Below are 23,155 nucleotides of genomic sequence, written 5' to 3'. Positions count from 1 at the left end.
CGAGTAATGGACACCTTCATTGGGAATGTGATTTTGATTTTAATTTCCATTTTTGTACAGTGGATGCACAAGTGTTCAGTCAGAAAAGGAAATACAGGACTGCTTTTGATCATTAAGAGTACTACCGTTACTGAATATTCAATTAAAATACACTGGACATAACTAGAACTATATGCGAGGCATTTTCCACTAAAATCAATGTGTGAGATTGAAACAATGTTGCAGTAGCCAGAGCTGCAGCAAGCCAGTAATTTTAACTGGATACTGCTCCTTTTAAGTGCAGTGTCCTGATCTTTTCTGGCAAGATTCTTCAGGTAATATTTGCCACTTAATAAATAAAGCACTTAATGACATCTGTTAAATGATTTTCTTCACAGGCCCAATGCCCTTATGGTTTTTGTTACTTCATCATATCTGCAAATATTATTTTGATTTTTACTTTCACATGTACTTCAGTCTTCCTGAAAAAAATCTATAAGGCAGCGTAGTCCTGGACCAAATTATTTCTCATAGCTTTGCCTTCTATCAGCAAGAATCAGCCTCATTTCTTCACTATATGACCTGTCTCCTGGGTATCACTCACAGAAATGTCTAACATATTTCGGGTACCATTTGACCAATGCAACCTCTCATTTGACTTCAATGTGCCATCCAGATTTCAGCTCAGCTCATTAGGTAGTGAACATGGCTGCATTTCTTATTGCTGCCTCACACTACTTCAACATAATTAGTGACAACCCAACAGAATCACAGAATCCTTACAGCGTGGAAACAGGCCCTTCGGCCCAGCAAGTCCTCACTGACCCTCAGAGCACCCACCCAAACCCATTCCCCTATAACCCACCTAATCTACACATCCCTGAACACTATGTGCAATTTAGCATGGCCAATCCACCTAGCTGTGCAAGGAAACTAGAGCACACAGAGGAAACCCACACTGACATGGGGAGAACATGCAAACTTCAAACAGACAGTTGCCCGAAGCTGGAACTGAATCCGGAGCCCTGTGCTGTGAGGCAGCAGTGTTAACCACTGTGCCACCTTGCCATCCCAGTGCCCAATACCTCCAAGACCCACTCAAATTTTCCTTTAATAAACTCGAACCAATCTACTGAATATTTGATACAGCTGAACTAGCATGATACAGCATAGCTCATCTCGCCTATAGCACAATCTCCTTTATGTCTAATTAAAGCAAAATAAATTTGAGAGTCAGATGGTTTATTGCTTTGGTGTAAGCTGTCAAAATAAGGTTGATTTCTTAATGGCTCTTGTGGTGCAATGACAGTGTCCCTACCGCCGATCCAGGAGGCCTAAGTTCAAGCCCCAGAAGTTCCTGACAACATTTCTGAACAGGCTGATTGGAAGAAAAAAGAAAAGAAATGAATGATTTTGCACAACCTACAAGGATCCGCATGATAAGGAAGTGTTTCACCAATTTGGAACACCACTTACTGAATTTGCCATTATCAATTAAATATTAACATTGCGAGAGTAAGCGTATCAATCAATTTAAACCAAGCCTCCAACACTTTTTTTAAAAACTGTTTTAAACTTATCCTTCTAAAAATTTACTTCCTTTTAAATGCAATTGCTTGATCAGTTGTGAAATGCAATTTGGGCCACAAGATATGCCACAATCGGGTATCACGGCTTCAACATTAAACTAGACATTTTCAAGACTGGTGAAATTACGCAGAGCTACAAACAAATCAGAAACAGGAAACCTGCCTGTGTTGTTTATCCTTCACATAACCCAAATCCCTTGAGTCACAAACATAGCTTCAGTTTCCTAAAGTTACATCACCACGTACAAGCACTTAACTCTGCTTAATGTATTAACAGCTACTGAATGAAAAGCAAACATGATGTGCAGGTAAAGTCACAATCATATCCCAAAAAAATGAAAATTTATTTTCAAATTACTATATCTTCTGATTGTAAAAAAGAACACTTAGAGGTAAAGAAGTAGTTGTTTAGTCATCAGTAATTTAGCTTTTTGCTTAGTACCACCAGCATCTGGCAAATCAAAAGTTTGGGAGTCAAGCTCAGCATACTGGTCCCACAGAATTGCAAGCATTCAGTAAAACGTTCAAAGCCAACACACTTTTAACAAACTAAACTCTGACTTTTTATTCTGAGCTGGAAACTCCACCTGTTGGTTAATCCTCAAAATGAATAACAGGCTTGAGGTAGGCACTGCATCAGACTGCCTCTTATTTTATGAATTTTATGTGATTATTTAAAAGTGTAATCAGTGCAATTTATATTCAGAGAACTGGACTGCAAGCCACTACCAAAAAGTGATAGCTAAATGACAGATTCACAAAATGCCAAACAGAAACAGCTTACATTTACATGTGCCTTGAAAAACACAACTATCCCAAAATCCTTCTGCAAACTGGAACAAAAACAAAGTTGGTAGAAAAGCTTAGCAGGTCTGGTAGCATCCGTTAAGGAAAAGTTAGAGTTAATGTTTCATGTCCGGTGCTTTAATTTTAGAAATTGGATACTAACCACATGAGATATCAGGGAAAATAATCAAGAATAAAAAGAATACGACCCTTATGAAGGGTCATTTAACTCTAAACATTAATTGTTTTCTCTCCACAGATGCTGCCAGACCTGGTGAGTTTCTCTAACAATTTGTTTTTGTTGTTTCAGATCTCCAGTATCCTCAGTTCGTTGTTTTATTTTAAAATGACTAAAAGCTTAGCCATAGAGAATTTGTGATGAAGGAAAAAATGGAAGCCGAGAGGTAGAGGGGTTTTGGGAAGGAATCAAAATTTCAGTGCCTAGGGTACTGAAAGCGTAGCCAGCAATGGTGGAGCACTTAAATCCAAAAATCCTCCAGGCAAGAAAAGCTGAGGCCGCAAATGGATTTGAAAGCAAGTGTGCAAATTTTTAAAATTAAAGTATTGACTCAGCACCAATATAGGGCAAAAAACATGAGGATAGTAACAGATGAGGGAGATTAGGGCTCTTGTGGTGCAGCAGTAGTGCCCCTACCTATAAACTAGGAGGTGTGGGTTCAAGTCCGACTCGCTCAAGATTTGTAACAACAACTCTGAATAAATTGACTGCAAAACTATGTAGATAAGACAGACTTTGTATAAGAAGTGCCACAGACAGCAAACATTTGGATGAAAAGTCTATGCAAGGCACAATGTGGAATGCCAGCCAAGCATGCATTAAAATAACACAGCTAGGAATGAGGATTTCAGCAATATATAAAATCAGACAAGGGTGGAATTGGGCAATAATACTGAGGTAGAAATAAGCTTAGTGACGGTAAGATGCACGGTTGGGTGCTTATTTCAAGGTCAAAAACAGCATAGCAAGTAGTTGCCAGGGTTAGAAATGGAGTTGGCAAACTAGGAATTGAGTTTGGGCTGGAGACCAAAGAGAATACCTTCAAAGGTCTTCAAGTATTTAACCAGAGGAAACTTCTGCTCAATCTACAGATATCAGATAAGCAGGCTGATAATTTAGTGATGGAATGGAGAAATGCAGTGGCAATGTATGGCTTAGAAAGGGTGGACACTGGGAAGTTGTTTCCGTTAGGCAGGGAGACTAGGACCTGTGGGCACATTCTTAGAATTAGAAGGGGTAAATTTAAAACAGAAATGAGGAGAAATTTCTTCAGCCAGAGAGTGGTGGGCCTGTGGAATTCATTACCACAGAGCGCAGTGGAAGCCAGGGCATTAAATGTCTTCAAGGCGGAGACTGATAAATTCTTGATCTCACCAGGAGTTAAGGGCTACGGAGAGAGTGCAGGGAAGTGGAGTTGAAATGCCCATCAGCAACGATTAAATGGCGGAGTGGACTCGATGGGCCGAATGACCTTACTTCCACTCCTACGTCTTATGGTCTTAAGTAGAACTGTGTGCAAAAGCTAAATACAGTTGATGCTGAAAATCTGAAACAAAAACAAAATGCAGGAAATGTGCAGAAATCAGGCAGTATCTGTGGCAATAGCCCAAGTTCACATTTTAGGTCAATGACCTTCCATTAGAACACAGGAACAAAGAAATATCAGTTTTTAAAGCCAGTAGAGCAGTTAACAGTGCAGGAAGAACAAAGAAATGTCTCTGATGAATGAAGGACAAGCGAGATTTACAAACAAAAATATTTCATGATACGAAATCCAACATGAGTGATCATGGGTACAGAAAACAAAATGTCATGTGCTGTTAGCCTAAACACCTGCAGATGATGTTGCCCACAGCAGCACACAAATGAGAAATACAGAAGACCATGATAATTCCTTGAGGGACACGCAGGCTAACTTCACAGGAACAGGAAGAGAAGTCATTGCAAATGATACTTGCACCACAAACAGATGAATAAAATATAAAGGAGCTAAGTGAGTGAGAGATATTGGGAACTGCAGACGCTGGAGAATCTGAGATAACAAAGTGTGGAGCTGGATGAACACAGCAGGCCAAGCAGCATCTTAGGAGCACAAAGGCGCTGCTTGGTCTGCTGTGTTCATCCAGCTCCACACTTTGTTGTCTCGGAGCTAGGTGAGTGCTGTCTGATCCAGCTGGACAACAGCAGAGAGACACCAGGACAAGATGGTGTGGTCAGTAATAAAGGCTCAAGACAATTTAAGGAGAACAAGATACGCTTCACCTTTGCAGCACATCAGATTACATGCCATGTGACTTTGATTCAGTACTAGGACTGACAAACTGCCAGAGGGATTCAAACCCGAAACCTGGAATGGGGATATACATAAGAACGCTGAAGAGAGAAGAGAGAGATAGGGATCACTGGGGGTGTTTTTCTGTTCAGATGAATTATGACAGCTGATTCAGAGAACAGTTGAATAATCCCTGAGGAGAGATGGATGCTAACATGTGGTCCTTTAAGGGAAGTTAGCAGCTTAGCAGGTGTAGGATTTGGGTGGGTGGGGGGGTGGTGGAGGTGGGTCTCATCAACTACATATGCTTGGAAATAGCATGAAGGAAGGTAGAAAAGAAACAAAATGAAAGGATGAGAATTCAAAGCTAAATAGGAGAGAACATTCAATCAAGTTTTACCCAGCGGGTTTGTATGTAGGATTTGCATTGGCAGTTGATCAGATGGCCTCAATCTTAATGACATAGAAGTCCACGATACGCTACACCTTTTATAGCAGAAGAAATGGTAATCTAATTTCAATGTCACAGAATATATTGTAGATGATGCCTTTTATAACAAGTCATGCACACGTAAGCAAGTACTCTGTTCTCACCATTATTTGTTCCTCACGCACATAAATAAAACAAATTACCTTCACAGAAATGTGAAGCTTTTCTGTACAAAAATGAGAAGTTATATGAATTGAAAGGGGAGACCTACATACAAACATGAAAATACATGACAAGTTGAAATATTTATTTAAAAACCATACAAAAACCTTAGGCTTACACTTAAGAGACTAAAATACAAAAATGCAATATAAGATACACAAAACCTGAGTCGGTGTATGGATTCAAGTTCTGACATCAACATTTAGGTAGCATGTCATGGTCTTAAAGAGAAAGTACAGAAGAGGCTAAAGAGAAGAGCACAAGAACTGAGAAACCTCAGTTCCCGAGATAGACAAGAGAATCTAGGGTTGCTCATCCCAGAGCAAAAAGAACTGATTTCAGTGTTCAAAATCATGTAAAGTTTTGATATGGATGAAATGAGATAAAACAGTTTTCAGCAGCCTAAGAATCCATTCTCAGAAGAAAAAGACATAAGATAACTGAGTTTAAAAAAAAGTGACGAGGCAAAAAATTGTACTGACTTCATGATCTGGAGTATTCTGCTTGTAAGGAAGTAGAAACAGACTTATTAATAATTCTCAAAAAAACTGTATAGATATATCAAGTAGCAAATTTCTACAAAGTGAGACTAATTGAATTACATCCAAGGAGCTGGCATAAATATGGTGGGCCAAATGTTCTCCTTCTATAATATTTCATTCAATCATCTGTTTTGGTACTTTACTGATGGAAAAGAGTCATTCTATTTCCTTCAGTGACAACAGTGGTGAATTAAAATGCTCTGGGGCTGCAGTGCTTCATAAATATGAACTCTTCAAATCTGACATCATTCTATTTTGTGATCATCAGTTTTTGGCTGGTTTAGTTATTTCAGTCAAGCAGGGAAGGCAACATACTGACTGATCCCATTGGCAGAGCTGGTGAGTGAAATGTATAAACAAAAACAGAAATTGAATGGAAGTGGAGGAAAAACATTTATATGCTGAAAGATGACTGTTGATTGTCAACCAATCCGCATGACAAGTACAAAACCAATGAACTGAAATATTAGAACATAGAACAGTACAGCACAGAACAGGCCCTTCAGCCCACAATGTTGTGCCGACCATTGATCCTCATGTATGCACCCTCAAATTTCTGTGACCATATGCATGTCCAGCAGTCTCTTAAATGACCCCAATGACCTCGCTTCCACAACTGCTACTGGCAACGCATTCCATGCTCTCACAACTCTCTGTGTAAAGAACCCACCTCTGACATCCCCTCTATACTTTCCACCAACCAGCTTAAAACTATGGCCCCTTGTGCTAGCCATTTCTGCCCTGGGAAATAGTCTCTGGCTATCAACTCTATCTATGCCTCTCCTTATCTTGTATATCTCAATTAGGTCCCCTCTCCTCCTCCTTTTCTCCAATGAAAAGAGGCCAAGCTCAGTCAACCTCTCTTCATAAGATAAGCCCTCCAGTCCAGGCAGCATCCTGGTAAACCTCCTCTGAACCCTCTCCAAAGCATCCACATCTTTCCTGTAATAGGGCGCCCAGAACTGGACGCAGTATTCCAAGTGCGGTCTAACCAAAGCTTTATAGAGCTGCAACAAGATCTCACGACTCTTAAACTCAATCCCCCTGCTAATGAAAGCCAAAACACCATATGCGTTCTCAACAACCCTGTCCACTTGGGTGGCCATTTTAAGGGATCTATGTATCTGCACACCAAGATCCCTCTGTTCCTCCACATTGCCAAGAATCCTATCCTTAATCCTGTACTCAGCTTTCAAATTCGACCTTCCAAAATGCATCACCTCGCATTTCTCCAGGTTGAACTCCATCTGCCACCTCTCAGCCCATCTCTGCATCCTGTCAATGTCCCGCTGCAGCCCACAACAGCCCTCTATACTGTCAACGACACCTCCGACCTTTGTGTCGTCTGCAAACTTGCTGACCCATCCTTCAATCCCCTCATCCAAGTCATTAATAAAAATTACAAACAGTCGAGGCCCAAGGACAGAGCCCTGTGGAACCCCACTCACCACTGACTTCCAGGCAGAATATTTTCCTTCTACTACCACTCGCTGCCTTCTGTTGGCCAGCCAATTCTGTATCCAAGCAGCTAAGTTCCCCTGTATCCCATTCCTCCTGACCTTCTGAATGAGCCTACCATGGGGAACCTTATCAAATGCCTTACTGAAGTCCATAAACACCACATCCACAGATCGACCCTCATCAACTTTTCTAGTCACGTCCTCAAAAAACTCGATAAGGTTTGTGAGGCATGACCTACCCCTCACAAAGCCGTGTTGACTGTATTTGATCAAGCCATGCTCCTCCAGATGGTCATAAATCCTATCCCTCAGAATCCTTTCTAACACCTTGCAGACGACAGACGTGAGACTTACTGGTCTGTAATTGCCGGGGATTTCCCTATTTCCTTTCTTGAAGAGAGGAATTACATTTGCCTCTCTCCAGTCCTCAGGTACGACTCCAGTGGAGAGCGAGGATGCAAAGATCTTCACAAGTGGCGAAGCAATTTCATTTCTCGCTTCCCAAAGCAGCCGAGGACAAATCTGGTCCGGGCCTGGCGACTTGTCAATCTTAATGTTTGACAAAATTTTCAGCACATCAGCTTCCTCTATCTCTATCCATTCCAGCATGCACACCTGCTCTTCAAAGGTTTCATTCACTACAAAGTTCGTTTCTTTCCCCTACCTCCTCAGACTCCACACACAAGTTCCCTATGCTATCCCTGATCGGCCCTACTCTTTCTTTGACCATTCTCTTATTCCTCACATAAGTGTAAAATGCCGTTGTGTTTTCCCTGATTCCTTCTGCCAAGCCTTTCTCGTGCCCCCTCCTGGCTCTCCTCAGACCTTTTTTGAGCTCCTTCCTTGCCTGCGAGTAATCCTCTCTAGCTGAACTTGACCCTAGCTTCCTCCACCTTATGTAAGCTACCTTCTTCCTTTTCACAAGAAGCTCCACCGCTCTCGTCATCCAAGGTTCCTTTATCTTACCCCTTCTTGCCTGTCTCAGAGGGACATATTTACTCATCACTCGCAACAACTGTTCCTTAAACAGTCTCCACGTCTATAGTTCCCTTACCATGGAACAATTGCTCCCAGTCCATGCTTCCTAACTCGTGTCTAATCGCGTCATAGTTTCCTCTTCCCCAATTAAATGTCCTCCCATTTTGCCTAATCCTCTCCTTCTCCATAGCTAAGTAGAATGTGAGGCAGTTATGGTCACTATCACGTGAAATTACTAAACAGACACCAACACTACAAAAAGGACAAGTGGAGTTGGAGTTGGAGTAGGAGTAGAAGCCAGTTCTCACGCTCAAGGTTGATCAACAATTAGCCAATGTCCTTTTACATTGGAACCACATTTGATTAGGTATGACAAAAAGCCCAAGCAAAATTTAGGCAATGGTAATCAAGGGGAAAATGCATTAATAGCTGGAGTCATACCTTACATAAAGGAAAATGGCTGAGATTGCTGAAGGCCTCATCAGCTCAGGCTCAGCATATGGGTGAATGGGTTATGAAGGCTGGAATCCTAAGTCTTGCATTTTCAGCAGTTTTATCAATAACCTTCATATACTTTCCAAGTGGAGACGTTTGCAGTGTTAAGTACCATCCAAGACCCTGAAGGAGTTCATTTCCATTTGTAGCAAGAACGTTAACATTCCAGCATCAGATGTTATTTGGCAAACAATATTCATGTCTCAAAGTGCCATGCAATAACATCTCCAACAAAGAGGGAATCCAACCATCTCACCATCATGTTCAACAGTATTACCATCACTAAATATCCTAATTTTGACACCTGACGGTTTTTTTGTGAGGGGGGTGCAGATGTGATATCACTGAACAGAAACTGAACTACAAGTGTGAATCAGAGACTGCGAATTCTGTAGATAGTAACTAATCTCCTGACTTCCCAAAGTCTATGCACCATTTATAAAGCACTAGTGGTGGAATACTCTCCACTTGCCTTGGATAGGCATAGCTCCAACACTCAAAAAGCATCATATTCAAGACAAAACTGCCTGTTTGATTGGCACCCAATTCACTCCCTCCACCACAAGCAAACAGTGACAGCAGAGCATACCAGCTAAAAGATGTATTGCAACAACCCGGTAAGACCCCTTTAAAGCACCTTCCCAAGTTTGGCTTCTACAATTTAGAAAGTCAAAGGCTGTGAGAACACCATAATGTGCAAGCTCCCCTCTAAACTACACATCCTGACATGGAAAGATATCACTATTCCTCAACTGTCACTTGATCAAAATTCTGGTAAGCCCTCCATCACTACTCTGTGGGTGCACCAATACCACATTGGTGACATAGTTCAAGATGGCAGTTCACTAATACCTTTTCAAGAGCAAACAGGAAATGAGCAAATGCACTAGTTTTGCCAGCCATATTTGCAATCCATGAATAAATATTTTTAAAAGTTGAAAGGTCATTTCAGGAAAGTACAAAAAGCCTTCAGAATGCCAGACAGAAAAAGCACAAAATTAAAATTTAGGAATCTCCAGTAAAGTTGCAGGTACGTTTGGATTTTGGCACGAACTATATCTCAATGATGACCAGTTCTGTCTATGGAGTTAATTAGAAATGACATCTTCAACAAAATATAATCAAGTTTATAGATCTGTAATTTGCAATTGAGAATCAGGATTTAGACATACATTTTCAGACTTCCTACCTTCAGAAAAATATTGTATACTGATTGGTCCATTGCTGTGTTTTGCTTTATCCTTTCACAGCATGTGGGCATTCCTGGCTAGGCCAGTTTTATTTCCTATCCTTTAATGCCCTCAAAGAGGTGTGATGAGCTGCTATTTGGCAGGAATTGTGACCAAGTTACAGTGAAGGAACAGTGATTTAATTCAAAGTTGTGATGGTGAGTGGCTTGATGGGGGTCTTGCAGGTGGCCATGCTCCCATTCATCAGTTGCCCTTGTCCTTCTAGGCGATACAAGTAACAACAAAAAACATTGGGAGAAATTCAGGAAGTCTGGCAGCATCTGTGGAAAGAGAAACAGTTAACTTTTTGAGTCAATGTGAATTTGACATGTTAACTTTGTTTCACTCTTCACAGATGCTACCAAACCTGTTGATTTTCTCTAGCAATTTGTGTGTGTTTGTTTGTTTCTGACTTCCAGCATCCACAGTATTTTGTTCTTATTACAGGTAGGTGATATTGGGTTTACAAGCTGTTGTGAAAAGGAACCTTGCTGAGTTCCTGCACTGCATTTTACGATGGTATGCACTGCTGCCTCTGCACGTTGCTGGTACAGGGAGCGAATATTTGAGGCTAAGGTCACCCAATTTGGAAATGAAGCATCCCATCTGCTAAACATTGATGGAAGCTAGGTACATACAATGGAAGGAATATGCAAAAACTCGAACTTTCCACCAACCCGCCTCTTCAAACATTACTTGTGGCTATGTGTTCAATCACTTCAAGATCCACAATTCCAGAGTGGAAGAAAATCATCTTCAATCCTTGCCTAAGAAGGATTTTGATGGTTATGGATGCGTTGCCAATCAAGCAGACTGCTTTGTCCTTAATGGTGTCAAATTTCTTGAATGCTGATGGATTCATCCAGTCAAATGGAGAGTATTCATTTACGCTCCTGGCATGAGCCCTGTGGAATGGTGGACATGCACTGGGGGCACAGAAGGCAGCTTATTCATCAAACATTTCCGAGCTTCTGACATGATCTAGTAGCTACAGTATTTTTATGTCTAGTCTGATTCAGTTTGTGGTCTGTGGTAACCCCATAGCAACCCAGGTGGGAAAACACACCGATGCTTCATCAGAGGCTGCAGTGAGGATGTTACCAAGCACGGTTACGAAATGTCTGCCGAACAACAAACCAGCTTGGTGAGACAACCAACCTCAACAATCTTAAAGTATTTTTTGAAGGGGGAAGGGGTTAATAAATAGGGAGAGAATGGGAGGCGGATAGAAGATGGATAAAGGAGAAGATAGGTGGAGAGGAGACAGACAGGTCAAACAGGCGGGGATGGAGCCAGTAAAGGTGTGTAGGTGGGGAGTTAGGGAGGGGATAGGTCAGTCCAGGGAGGACGGACAGGTCCAGGGGGTGGGATGAGGTTAGAAGGTAGGAGATCGGGGTGCAGCTTGAGATGGGAGGAGGGGATAGGTGGGAGGAAGGACAGGTTAGGGAAGTGGGGACGAGCTGGACTGGTTTTGGGATGCGGTAGGGAGAGGGAAGATTTTGAAGCTTGTGAAGTCCACATTGATACCATTGGACTGCAGGATTCCCAAACAAAATAGGAGGTGCTGTTCCTGCAACTTTCGGGTGGCATTGTCGTGGCACTGGAGGCTCAGGATGAATGTCGTCTGATGAGTGGGAGGAGGAGTTGAAATGGCTCACGACTGGGAGGTGCAGTTGTTTAGTGCAAACCGAGCGTAGGTATTCCGCAAAGCGGTCCCCAAGCCTCCGCTTGGTTTCCTCAACCACACCCCCTCCTTCACCTGTCCATCCTCTCTGGACTGACCTATCCCCTCCCTAACTCCCCACCTACACTCACTCTTACTGGCTCCATCCCTGCGTCTTTGGCCTGTCTCTCTCCTCTCCACCTATCTTTTCCTCTACCCATCTTCTATCTGCCTCCCCTGCTCTCCCTATTTATTTCAGTACCCCCTTCCCCTGTCCATTTCTGAAGTGGGGTCTGAGCCCAAAACGTCAGCTGTCCTGCTCCTCTGATGCTGCTTTGACCTGCTGTGTTCATCCAGCTCTACATCTTGTTATTTCTCTCCATCTCACTGAGGTGGCTTTAAGTAAATCTGCATTAAAGAATGTGTTCTGAAAACCCTCACTTTGAGGGACCCATTAAACATCGGATACTAAGACAATTCATAATATTTTAAACAAAACATTCCAAAACAGGTTTAGCAAATCCTTGAAAGAAAATTCAGCATCTGGATCCATATCCTTGCTAAAACTGAATCAATGTTACACTGAGCCAAACCCTATCATTTTATCAAAGTTCACTGAAATCTGCCTACTGAAATCTGATATTTAATGTTTACAGATAAATAGGCTTGATGGGAGGGGAGCCATTTCCTCTATCCACCCTCAGCAGTAGAAATAAGCACAGGTACAGTGTGTATGAATGCTTATTAAAGGCTGCAATTTCCTCAATGGAACACATGAGGCCTGAAGTGTTGCACAGCTAGTTAATATTTATTAGAACAGAGCTACTGTAAAGTGTAAGCACTTATTTTTCCTATTACAAGTAAATAAATACCATTCTGCACTTTAATACCTTTAGATAGCCAAGAACTAAGTAAATTTACAGTTGAAAAATATTGACCTTTCTAAAAAAACTCAGATTGCTCCATGAAGCAAAAATGGTAACAAATGCCTTCACTGTGGTGCTTTTAATTTGTTAAGAAAATTAGAACTGTCACATTTACTCACCCACTGTGACCTGACAGAGGTAAATTATAACAACACAGCACAAATGAACTTTTCACAGAAGTGCTTTAAAAAAATGTTCCAGGCAAATGAATTGTCAACTATTTGTGTTTATAAATGAATTTAACAAAACAAGGTCAAAGTCAGCATACCAACCAAGAAACAGTTGTCAAAAAAAGATACTTTCCCCAAAGGCATTTAGAGAATAATTCCTCAAAAGAAAACGTATTTAAAATATTTCAGATTTTTTCACAATTGCTACATGCTAATTTCCTCCTTCTGTTCATTAAATGGGTAGGAATTTCTTTATCTGTCAATACCTCTGGCCCAGCATACTGGGAATAGACTGCAGCCGCTCCTCTCCATGCAGACGACAACTGCTACTGCTTCTTGGAACAGGCCTTGCTGCCTTGGCAGCAGCGTACGCGCTAGCTGGGCCACTGCGTACAATGTCTCAATTGAACACTGTCAGTATGGGCTCCAGCAGGGGGCTGGGAAGGCACTTCAATGTGTTCAGTCCAACACAAAAACCTTGCTTCCTTTCATTTGCGCCTTCACATTTGTTCTCCTATTACAGGTTCCACAGCCGTGTTGAACAGCATATGATTTCTTTAACAAAGAACTGCATCAAATCGCCGTCAAGTTTTAGATTCTCATCATGCTTCTCGTATACACGAAATATCCTTGCAAACTGCTAAAAGGCACTACTGCAGCCTGCAGCCAGCTCCATTTGGAGTTGATTAGCAAGGACCTTATTAATATGCTAATCCGACCCGCAGACTCCTGTTTACAAAACTGACAAGAGAATTCAACAATGCCTCACTGCAAATCAAATCTGACCCAGGTCGTGACTATATGTCTTCAAATGTGCCTCTAGTATTTTGCAGAATTTTTTTCTCTTTGTTGCATTTGAAATTATGACGAACGTCAGGCAATAAACACATAAAAGTTGCGCTTCATCTTGCCATTTCTATCCATAGGAGGAGTGTACTTTTTAAAAACATAACCTACTAAGAACATCATTGGAGTTTGAGCACGTACTGCATAGCAAATAGGGCACTACCATAATAATTTATCAGTACCACAGCTAGCTCCTGGATCCTTAAAGACAGCTTCCGTATTTTCCATACATCTGGGCAATGATGACGGACTACATTTTTATACTGCCAATACCAACTCCATCACATTCCATTTCATAAGCCATGTCACTGCTGCAACATCCATCAGCCTTAATAAATGGTACCCAATTGTGTGTTTTGGCTTCAAAATATTCTTTGTGCATCTAAATCTTTATAATTCATGAACAACTTGGGCCAGCGTAAACTACAATACAAATGTGATTATAATTAAACCTATGTTTATGTGACATATTTTGGAAGTCTCAAACTGAATGTTGTAAGTTGATTATAAACTGTTTAGAAATGTTATTACACACCTCTGGAGCAAGTGGGACTTGAACCCTGTGTCTCCTAGCACAGAGGTAAGGACACTACAAGTACACCACAAGAGTCTTTCAACTGAGTGCTATACACCTCTGTGCAAGTACCACTTATTCAGTGATCAATTATGAAGTTTAAAAACAACCAATCAAAACTGCCCTTGGGATACCAGAGTCTCCAAACGCTGTACTGAATAGGTGCTATGAGAGTGCTGCCCTGTCAGCGGTGCTGACTTTTGGATAACTCGTACAACCGAATTTCCATTCTTCCTCTCACGGAGCTGTAAAATAAAATCACATTAAATTGTTTGAAGAAAGGAGCTCATCCTCATCCAGCCAACGTTTATTCCCCAAAATTGTCCAACATCCATTCATCATCACAACTGTTTTCCAAAATTTATTTATTCACTCATGGGTTGTGCGTGTCATTGGCTCGGCCAGTATTTATTGTTCAGTTCTAGTTGCCCTCGCGAAGGTGATGGTGAGTTGCCTTCTTGGACCACTAAAGTCCATGTGGTATAGGTAGACCAACAATGCTTTACAGACTTTATGGAATCTTGTGGAAGTGACTGCACTTCAGAAAGTGCATCACTGGATGTAAATTACTTTGGGATGACCTGAATTCACAAAAGGCACTATATAAATGTGCAACTGAATTTTTCCCAGTGAATCAAAATCCTACGACACAACTGGTGGCCAGGCACAGAAGAAAGGTGATTATTTCTCTTCAAAAATGCTAATAAACCTGCGCTTAATTCACTTTCAACATCTAAGAGGCCAAACAGCAATAGAGATAGTGTTCATTCATTTATTTATAGAATCTGACATACATTATGGGGTGGGACACAAGAGAGAAGACAAAGAGAAAAACAGGAGATGGTGAAACCATCATTAAAAATACAGGCTGGGATGAAGACAAGCACCAGAACAGCAATAAGCAAACTCACTGCAAACAGGATTTTTTTTCCCAACCAAATTTGACCACAAAAGTGAAAAGAGTTCAAGTCCAATTGAAAGTTGAGGACTAAACTTGAAATATTTGTCACTAACATTGCTAATGATGCAAACAAGAAACTTCCCAGGCAGCCTGACAAAAGAATGTTCCTGGCATGCAGAGGTGAGCGTACTTGTACAAACAGCAATACTTAAAAATGACTTTACTTCACAAGCCCAGCAGATTATGCAATTGAACAGTAGACAATATGGCAGTTATAAATCAAAAGAATAACATGCCTTTAACCTAAAATAAGAAAAATTCTCAAATTGCTTTCAAATGCACGGCCAGCAACACTTCTCTCCCCTCCTTCAACCAGTGGCACTGACGGCTTGCTGAACAAGTTTCACAAGCTCTCCAGCACTTTGTCCAGCTATCAATTATTCACCTAGAAACTTAACTGGTATTACAAAATCAAAAGTGACAAACCTCACTAGGTTAGTAAGTCGAATGGTCATGCTAAAGGTCTGTGGACAAGGGTTCACACTTCACCACAGCAGAATTATTTCATTCATAAATTTGAAATTTTAAAAGCTAGTCACAATAATTGTGACCAAAACATGTTTGTACTAAGATTGTAGCAAAGGCAGCAGCTGAGTGGTTCTGGCAGGTCCCGAAGTGAGCATCTGTGAGGAGGTTCCCAAACAAGTGCCGCTTGATTGTGACTACTGATTTTAATCATTTATTGTCACATGTATTCAACGTAAAAACACAGTGAAAAGCGCGTACCTTCACCATACATACATGGCATCATTCACATTAACTTAGAAAAAGATAAGAAAAAAATAACTTCAGTGTCCAGGGTTTTCCAGCCCTCTCCATCCTCCACCAGAGTCCTGCTTGACCGCCTTCCACCATAAATGACCGAGAGAAGACTGATGGAACAGTAGAACACAGAACATAGAACCATGCAGCGCAGTACAGCCCCTTCCACCCTCGATGTTGTGCTGATCTGTGAAATCAATCTGAAGCACATCTAACTTACACTATTCCATTATCATCCACATGTTTATCCAATGACCATTTAAAGTTGGCGAGTCTACTACTATTGCAGGCAGGGCATTCCACGCCCTTACTACTCTGAGTAAAGAACCTACCTCTGACATCTGTCCTATATCTATCACCCCTCAACTTTAAAGCCATGTCCCCTCGTGTTAACAATCACCATCCGAGGAAAAAGGTTCTCACCATCCACCCTATCTAATCTTCTGATCATCTTGTATGTCTCTTTTAAGTTGCCTCTTAGCCTTCTTCTCTCTAACAAAAACAGCCTCAAGTACCTCAGCCTTTCCTCATAAGACCTTCCCTCCATACCAGGCAACATCCTGGCAAATCTCCTCTGCGCCCTTTTTAATGTTTCCACTTCCTTCTTAAAATGCAGCGACCAGAACTGTACTCAACACTCCAAGTGCGGCCGCACCAGAGTTTTGTACAGCTGTAACATGTCCTCATGGCTCTGAAACTCAATCCCTTTATCAATAAAACTTGTGTGTGTGTGTGTGTGTGTGGAGGGGGGAGAGAGAGAGAGAGAGAGAGAGAGAGAGAGAGCGAGAGCGAGAGCGAGAGAGCGAGAGAGCGAGAGAGCGAGAGAGCGAGAGAGCGAGAGAGCGAGAGAGCGAGAGAGCGAGAGAGCGAGAGAGCGAGAGAGCGAGAGAGCGAGAGAGCGAGAGAGAGATGCTGCTGTGGACAGGGGACAGAGAACAGAGCCAGAGGCAGAGAGTCAGAGTCATTCAGCATGGAAACAGACCCCTCAGTCCAACCAGTCCATGTCGAACATAATCCCAAACTAAACTAGTCCCACCTGCCTGCTCCTGACCCATATCTCTCTAAACCTTTCCAATTCATGCACTTATCCAAAATGTCTTTTAAACATTGTTATTTATACCCACATCCACTGCTTCCTTAGGAGGTTCATTCCACACAAGTACAACTCTCAAAAATTTGCCCCTCATGTCTTTTTCAAATCTCTCTACGCTCACCTTAAAAATGTGCCCCCTGGTCTTGAAATCCCCTATTCCTGGGGAAAAGACAACTATCATTAACCCTATCCGTAACTCTCATTATTTTATAAAACTGGTGATTGCAGAAGCTTGTGCCCAAGTTCTGTGGGGAAATAAAGAACCAACTGCATTTGTATGGTGTCTTCAATGTGCTAACATACTTTCAAGCATGTATGGGGATTTTATCAGCAACACTTCATACTGAAGCCACCCCCAAAAGAGATATTTGATGACAATAGGCTTGATAAGAGATAGGCTTTACAAAGTGCCCTGAGAATAAAGAGATAGGCATCCTGAAACAGTGTGGTTTACAAACAGAATCCAGGGCTTTGGGCTCTAGATGACAAAAGATTACACAGACTCAAAAGTCATAATCACCACAATTCATCATAAGCATGAAATATATCAATCGTGGTTAAGCTAGGGAGAAATAAAGAAGCCAGGACTGAAGAACAAAAAGTATGTGCAGTTACCAGGGATTATCTGCCAATCAGGTTAATTGTCAAACAGGTGAACTCCACAGCATTGCAAAAGTTGATGTATAATGCAGTTGCACTGCATCACATTTGCACTTCTGGTCTTCGTGATCTTTTTCAACTGTGACAAGTTAAAGGCTCCTCAAAAGCACACATAGGGGACTGGACTTGTGTTACATCCTTCAGTGTGACTTGGGAGCGTAGGTGTTGACTGTGGATTTACTTGATCTCCTTTGTAAGGGTCAATGCTCTACCTGTACTTAATAATCTCACTGAGAATGACATGTCCTTATTAAAGAGAAGGCTGGAGCAAAGTGCTGGAATCCATGCCAAGTGTCCCAATCTTGCAAAAGACCACAATAATGTACAATAATTAATTATATAATTCTTTTAAAAATGATAAAATTACATTAAATATCTCCTGTGTTGACACTAATACTTAAAAGTGTGTCATGCCTTTCCTGATCTCAGTACATCCCCAAGAGTTTTCCAGAAGGCATTTGATAAAATGCCACAAAATCTATTACAGAAAATCAAAGTTAGTGGCACAGAATTGACATATTGCCAGGGACAGAACACCAGCTTGCTAACAGGAAGCAGAGAGTAGGCACAAATGGGTGTTTTCCAAGTTGGCAAGATTTAACATGTGCTATCATTTCAAGCGTTTATTGTTTATATCAAACGACTTGGCCGAAAAAGGTATGGTTGCCAAATTTACTGATGACACAAAACTAGGTGGGAAACTAAGTTGTGAAGAGGACAAAATGAGGTCTACTAAAAGAAGTGGACAGTTTAAGTGAGTGGGCAAGGATGTAACATGGAACTTGAGACAACACAGGGTGGAACTGGAGGAACACAGCAGGCCAGCAACACCGGAGGAGCAGAATAGTTGACATTCCGGGTCAGGACCACTCCTCAGAGCCATTTCTGAAGAAGGGTCCCAACCCAAAACGCCAACTTCCAGCTCCTCCGATGCTGCCCAGCCCGCTGTGCTCTCCCAGCTCCACACTTATTTCTGACTCCAGCTTCTGCCATTCTTGCTATCTGTAACATGGAACATAACTTGGCAATCCTTTTTTCAAAAAATAGCTGATTATCCAAATGGTGAAAGATTGCAGAGCTCTGAGATGCAAAGGGATCTGGGTGTCCTTGTGCATTATTTGAAAAAGTTTGATATGTAAATACAACAAGTAATTAGGGAAGCCAATGGAATGCTACCATTATATAAGAGAGGAGAGGATATGCTTCAATTATACAGGGCTTTCGTGCAACTGTACTTGTGCAGTACTGGTCATTTTATTTAAGGAAAGATGTAAAGGCATTGGAAGTAATTTAGAGAAGATTTACTAGTCTAATACCTGGAAAGGGGTGGGGTGCTTTACAAGGAAGAGTCAGACAACTTAAGCTTGTATTTGTTCGAGTTTGTTAGAGTAAGCAAAGAAGACAAGCATGAAATGTAAGTTGCTGAGGGGTCTTAACAAGGTAGATATGGATAGGGAGAATGGAAGAATCTAGAATTAAGCTTTACTGTTTAAACTTTAGGGGTCACTCAGTTAGAACAGAAGTGAGGTGAAATTGTTTGCTCTCTGTCTTTGAAACTCTTCCTGAGAAGGTGAGTGAAGCAGAATTTTTGAATATTTTTAAAGGTAGAAGTGAATAAAATCTTGGTAAGGAAGAAAGAGAGTGAAATATTATCCGGGTACGTGGGAATATTAATTTGAAGTTACAGTCACAATCTTATTAAAAGATAGATCAGGCTGGTAGGGATGGGGTAGGGGTTGTGGGGGGGGGGGGGGACTGGCATACAGCCTACCTCTGCCCTTTTCTACAACCAACGAAACACTTCTGAAATGTGGTCATTGTTGTAATGTAGGTGACAGTTGGTCAGTTGGCTGGACCGCTGGTTTGCGATGCAGAGTGACACTAAACAGCGCAGGTTCAACTCCCACGCTAGCTGAAGTTACCATGGAGGTTCCGCTTTTCTCCACCGCGCCACTCCCCTGGAGGAGGCATGGTGACCCTCAGGTGAAACTCGTTGGTCATCTCTCTCTATGAGAGGCAATCTGGAACTATGGTGCTTTTATCTGCAGGGCACACAGCAGCAACATATACAAAAATCAGAAACTACTGGGAAAACTCAGCAGGTCTGGTAGCATCTGTGGAATGAAAGCAGAGTTAACATTTCAGGTCCAGTGACCCTTCAAAACTAAACCCTTAAGAATTTCCCACAAACAACGTGATGATAATCAGGTTTTTTTGAAATAAAAACATTGACAAAGACATTGACTAAGACACTGTAGAAAACAGCATAGATATTCATTTTCAAAAATAATTTCAGAACAACATTCAGGTCCATTGGAGGGAGCAGATTGGGGCTCAGCATAACCTTGCTCAAAAAAGGCCAATTCTCTGACCAAAGTTCCCATATTTACACAGCAAACTGAAAAGAAGCTCACATGACTTGTTCTACACTTGTGGGGAAATTGGTGTTTTTTTAGAAAAAAAAGCAAATAGGGAACAAACACCGACAAAAAATTTCTATGGGACAGCTAGGTTTTAAAGGCAACACTGCAGAGTTTAGCAGCACTGTCCCAGTGCAGCTCTGGGAGTGGTACTCTACATGCTATACTCCAAACTCTGGAACAGAACTCAATCTTGAATCTTCTGACTGAGCAGCAAATGTGCCACCAACTGGACCAGACAGGGTCAGCAAGTTCCAGGCAGAAACAGACAATGACTATTTTGAAGTGGGGGTGCGGCAGGGGTATTGGTGAAAAGTTGGTCAAATATTGGAAAATGTCAGCTGAAGTCTCTTGCGTGTGAAACACCGGGTGGTCACAAGTCGATCCACTTCAGGACTTGAAACGCAAAATCAGATGGAACCTAGGTGAATTTCTGGGGATAGCGCACCGAATTGCGTATGGGGAAGGACGAGCGAATATTGATAACGGCTCAATAGACAGGATTGGAAATTCTGCCATGGCTCCAAATCTACAATTTTCACTCAACAAACAGCAAATGGAAAGCAAAGCAAAGACCCAAGGAACTCGGCGGCTGGACACAAAATGGCTTCTGCCTTTTCCAACACACGAACAGTGACTGAGCCTCAATAAATCGATACATCGAACTGCTTGTGACATCCGAGGGAGGAGAAAGTAGAACTCTTTTCACAGCATGGGCCTACGGATTGAGACACTGCAACGGCCAACACTGTAATACACTTCGACAATGTGTGTTAAATACAAGCTTTGGAATTTAATTTTACCAGTTTCAGTGAAACAGTTAAGTACTTACAAAAAAAAGCATAATTGATAAGACCTGCAGCAAAACTATCCTTCACTAATTAACTAACTAACTATCTGTCAAGTCCACTGAAGTCGACCGGCCACGGAAGTAAAATGCAGTATTCAGGAACTGATGTTTCACACTGCCACTTTGTCCAAATATGGACAACTGCACAAGGGCATGCATGAAAGAATCTGCATAGTACCAGGTAGTAGACTCCCAATCTTTAATAATGCAATGTGCTGCGATCTCGGGCTAGTGGTCACCATAGCTTCAAGATCTAAGCAATGTCATTTTGGGAACTACATGTCAAATCTGCTCTGTTGATTGGCTGAAGAAGCCAATTGTTGAACATGTAAATTATGATTACACCACCGATTTTCTTGTGGTGCTGCTTCAGCATTGTCTTCTCACGTACTGTGAATTTGACTCGGCATGTTTTCAAACCTTTCCACTTCATTCAGTTGCCTAATGTATTGAAATTCATGAATCTTTCATCCAAGGTGTCAATGTGACCTAACAGGCACTCATGATCATGATTTGTTGAAAACTTGGAAATTTGTAACAAGCTTTGCCTTGAATAAAGCAGTGACACCAATGAGCTATTCCTAGAATACACATCCTCCCACCCAACCCCCTGCAAAAATTCCATCCCCATTCCCAATTCCTTCACCTCCGCCGCATCTGCTCCCAGGATGAGCTCCCACTCCCGCACATCCCAGATGTCCACATTCTTCAAGGACCGCAATATCCCCCCCACCCCCGCAGTGGTCGAGAACGCCCTTGACCATGCCTCCCACATTTCCCGCAACGCATCTCTCACACCCCGCCCCTGCAACAACTGCCCTTAGAGAATCTCCCTCATCCTTACATACCACCCCACCAACCTCCGGATACAACGCATCATCCTCCGACACTTCCGCCATCTACAATTCGACCCCACCACCCAAGACATTTTTCCATCCCCACCCTTGTCTGCTTTCCGGAGAGACCACTCTCTCCGTGACTCCCTTGTCCGCTCCACACTCCCCTCCAACCCCACCACACCTGGCACCTTTCTCTGCAACCGCAGGAAATGCTACACTTGCCCCCACACCTCCTCCCTCACCCCCATCCCAAGCCCCAAGATGACTTTCCACATTAAGCAGATGTTCACCTGCACATCTGCCAATGTGGTATACTGTATCCACTGTACCCGGTGTGGCTTCCTCTACATTGGGGAAACCAAGCGGAGGCTTGGGAACCGCTTTGCAGAACATCTCTGCTCGGTTCACAATAAACAACTACACCTCCTAGTCGCGAACCATTTTAACTCCCCCTCCCATTCCTCAGACGACATGTCCATCATGGGCCTCCTGCACTGCCACAATGATGCCACCCGAAGGTTGCAGGAACAGCAACTCACATTCCGCCTGGGAACCCTGCAGCCATATGGTATCAATGTGGACTTCACCAGTTTCAAAATCTCCCCTTCCCCTACTGCATCCCTAAACCAGCCTAGTTCATCCCCTCTCCCCACTGCACCACACGACCAGCCCAGCTCTTCCCCCCCCACCCACTGCATCCCAAAACCAGTCCAACCTGTCTCTGCCTCCCTAACCGGTTCTTCCTCTCACCCATCCCTTCCTCCCACCCCAAGCCGCACCCCCAGCTACCTACTAACCTCATCCCACCTCCTTGACCTGTCCGTCTTCCCTGGACTGACCTATCGCCTCCCTACCTCCCCACCTACACTCTCTCCACCTATCTTCTTTACTCTCCATCTTCGGTCCGCCTCCCCCTCTCTCCCTATTTATTCCAGTTCCCTCCCCCTATCCCCCTCTCTGATGAAGGGTCTAGGCCCGAAACATCAGCTTTTGTGCTCCTGAGATGCTGCTTGGCCTGCTGTGTTCATCCAGCCTCACATTTTATTACCATTGTACAAGCAAACAGTTTTAATGGAGTAAGGATTCATGTATATTGTATGAGATCAGAATGGGGGAAGCCAGAGTTTAGTAACACCACAACCCGCAGGTTCTTCTCCAAGCCACACACCATCCTGATCTGAAACTCTATTTTTCTGTTCCTTCAATATCAAAATCCTGAACAACCCTTTCAAACAGCACTATAGGTAGCACCAAACTCCAAGAATCACAGCAGTTCAAGAAGGCAGCTCAAATACCGTTTTCAGGAGAGGGAACAAATGTTGGCCACAGTTACGACAGTATATCCCATGAAAAGAAAATTGTACTCCTTTACCTACTGGCATTCAGGACA

General features: G+C 42.4%; 1 protein-coding gene across 5 annotated transcripts in view; it reads right to left on the bottom strand.

Annotated features, from left to right (window-relative positions):
* The window catches only part of LOC125451742 (focal adhesion kinase 1), a 481,699-nt gene that overhangs the window by 335,516 nt on the left and 123,028 nt on the right, over positions 1 to 23,155 (bottom strand). Inside the window, exon 1 of one of the 5 annotated variants that reach the window (XM_059646201.1) lies at positions 13,027 to 13,161. The exons of the other annotated variants lie outside the window; for them this stretch is intronic. Within the exon in view, the coding sequence (XP_059502184.1) occupies positions 13,027 to 13,072 (46 nt within the window). The 5' untranslated portion in view covers positions 13,073 to 13,161. Of the gene's footprint in view, positions 1 to 13,026; positions 13,162 to 23,155 lie in introns of those variants that run through there. 5 annotated transcript variants of the gene reach the window in all.

The sequence above is a fragment of the Stegostoma tigrinum genome, chromosome 5, assembly GCF_030684315.1.
Source record: "Stegostoma tigrinum isolate sSteTig4 chromosome 5, sSteTig4.hap1, whole genome shotgun sequence".
Classification (NCBI taxonomy): domain Eukaryota; kingdom Metazoa; phylum Chordata; class Chondrichthyes; order Orectolobiformes; family Stegostomatidae; genus Stegostoma; species Stegostoma tigrinum.
Note: the sequence above shows the minus strand (reverse complement) of the source record. Positions and strands in the feature narration are given on the sequence as shown.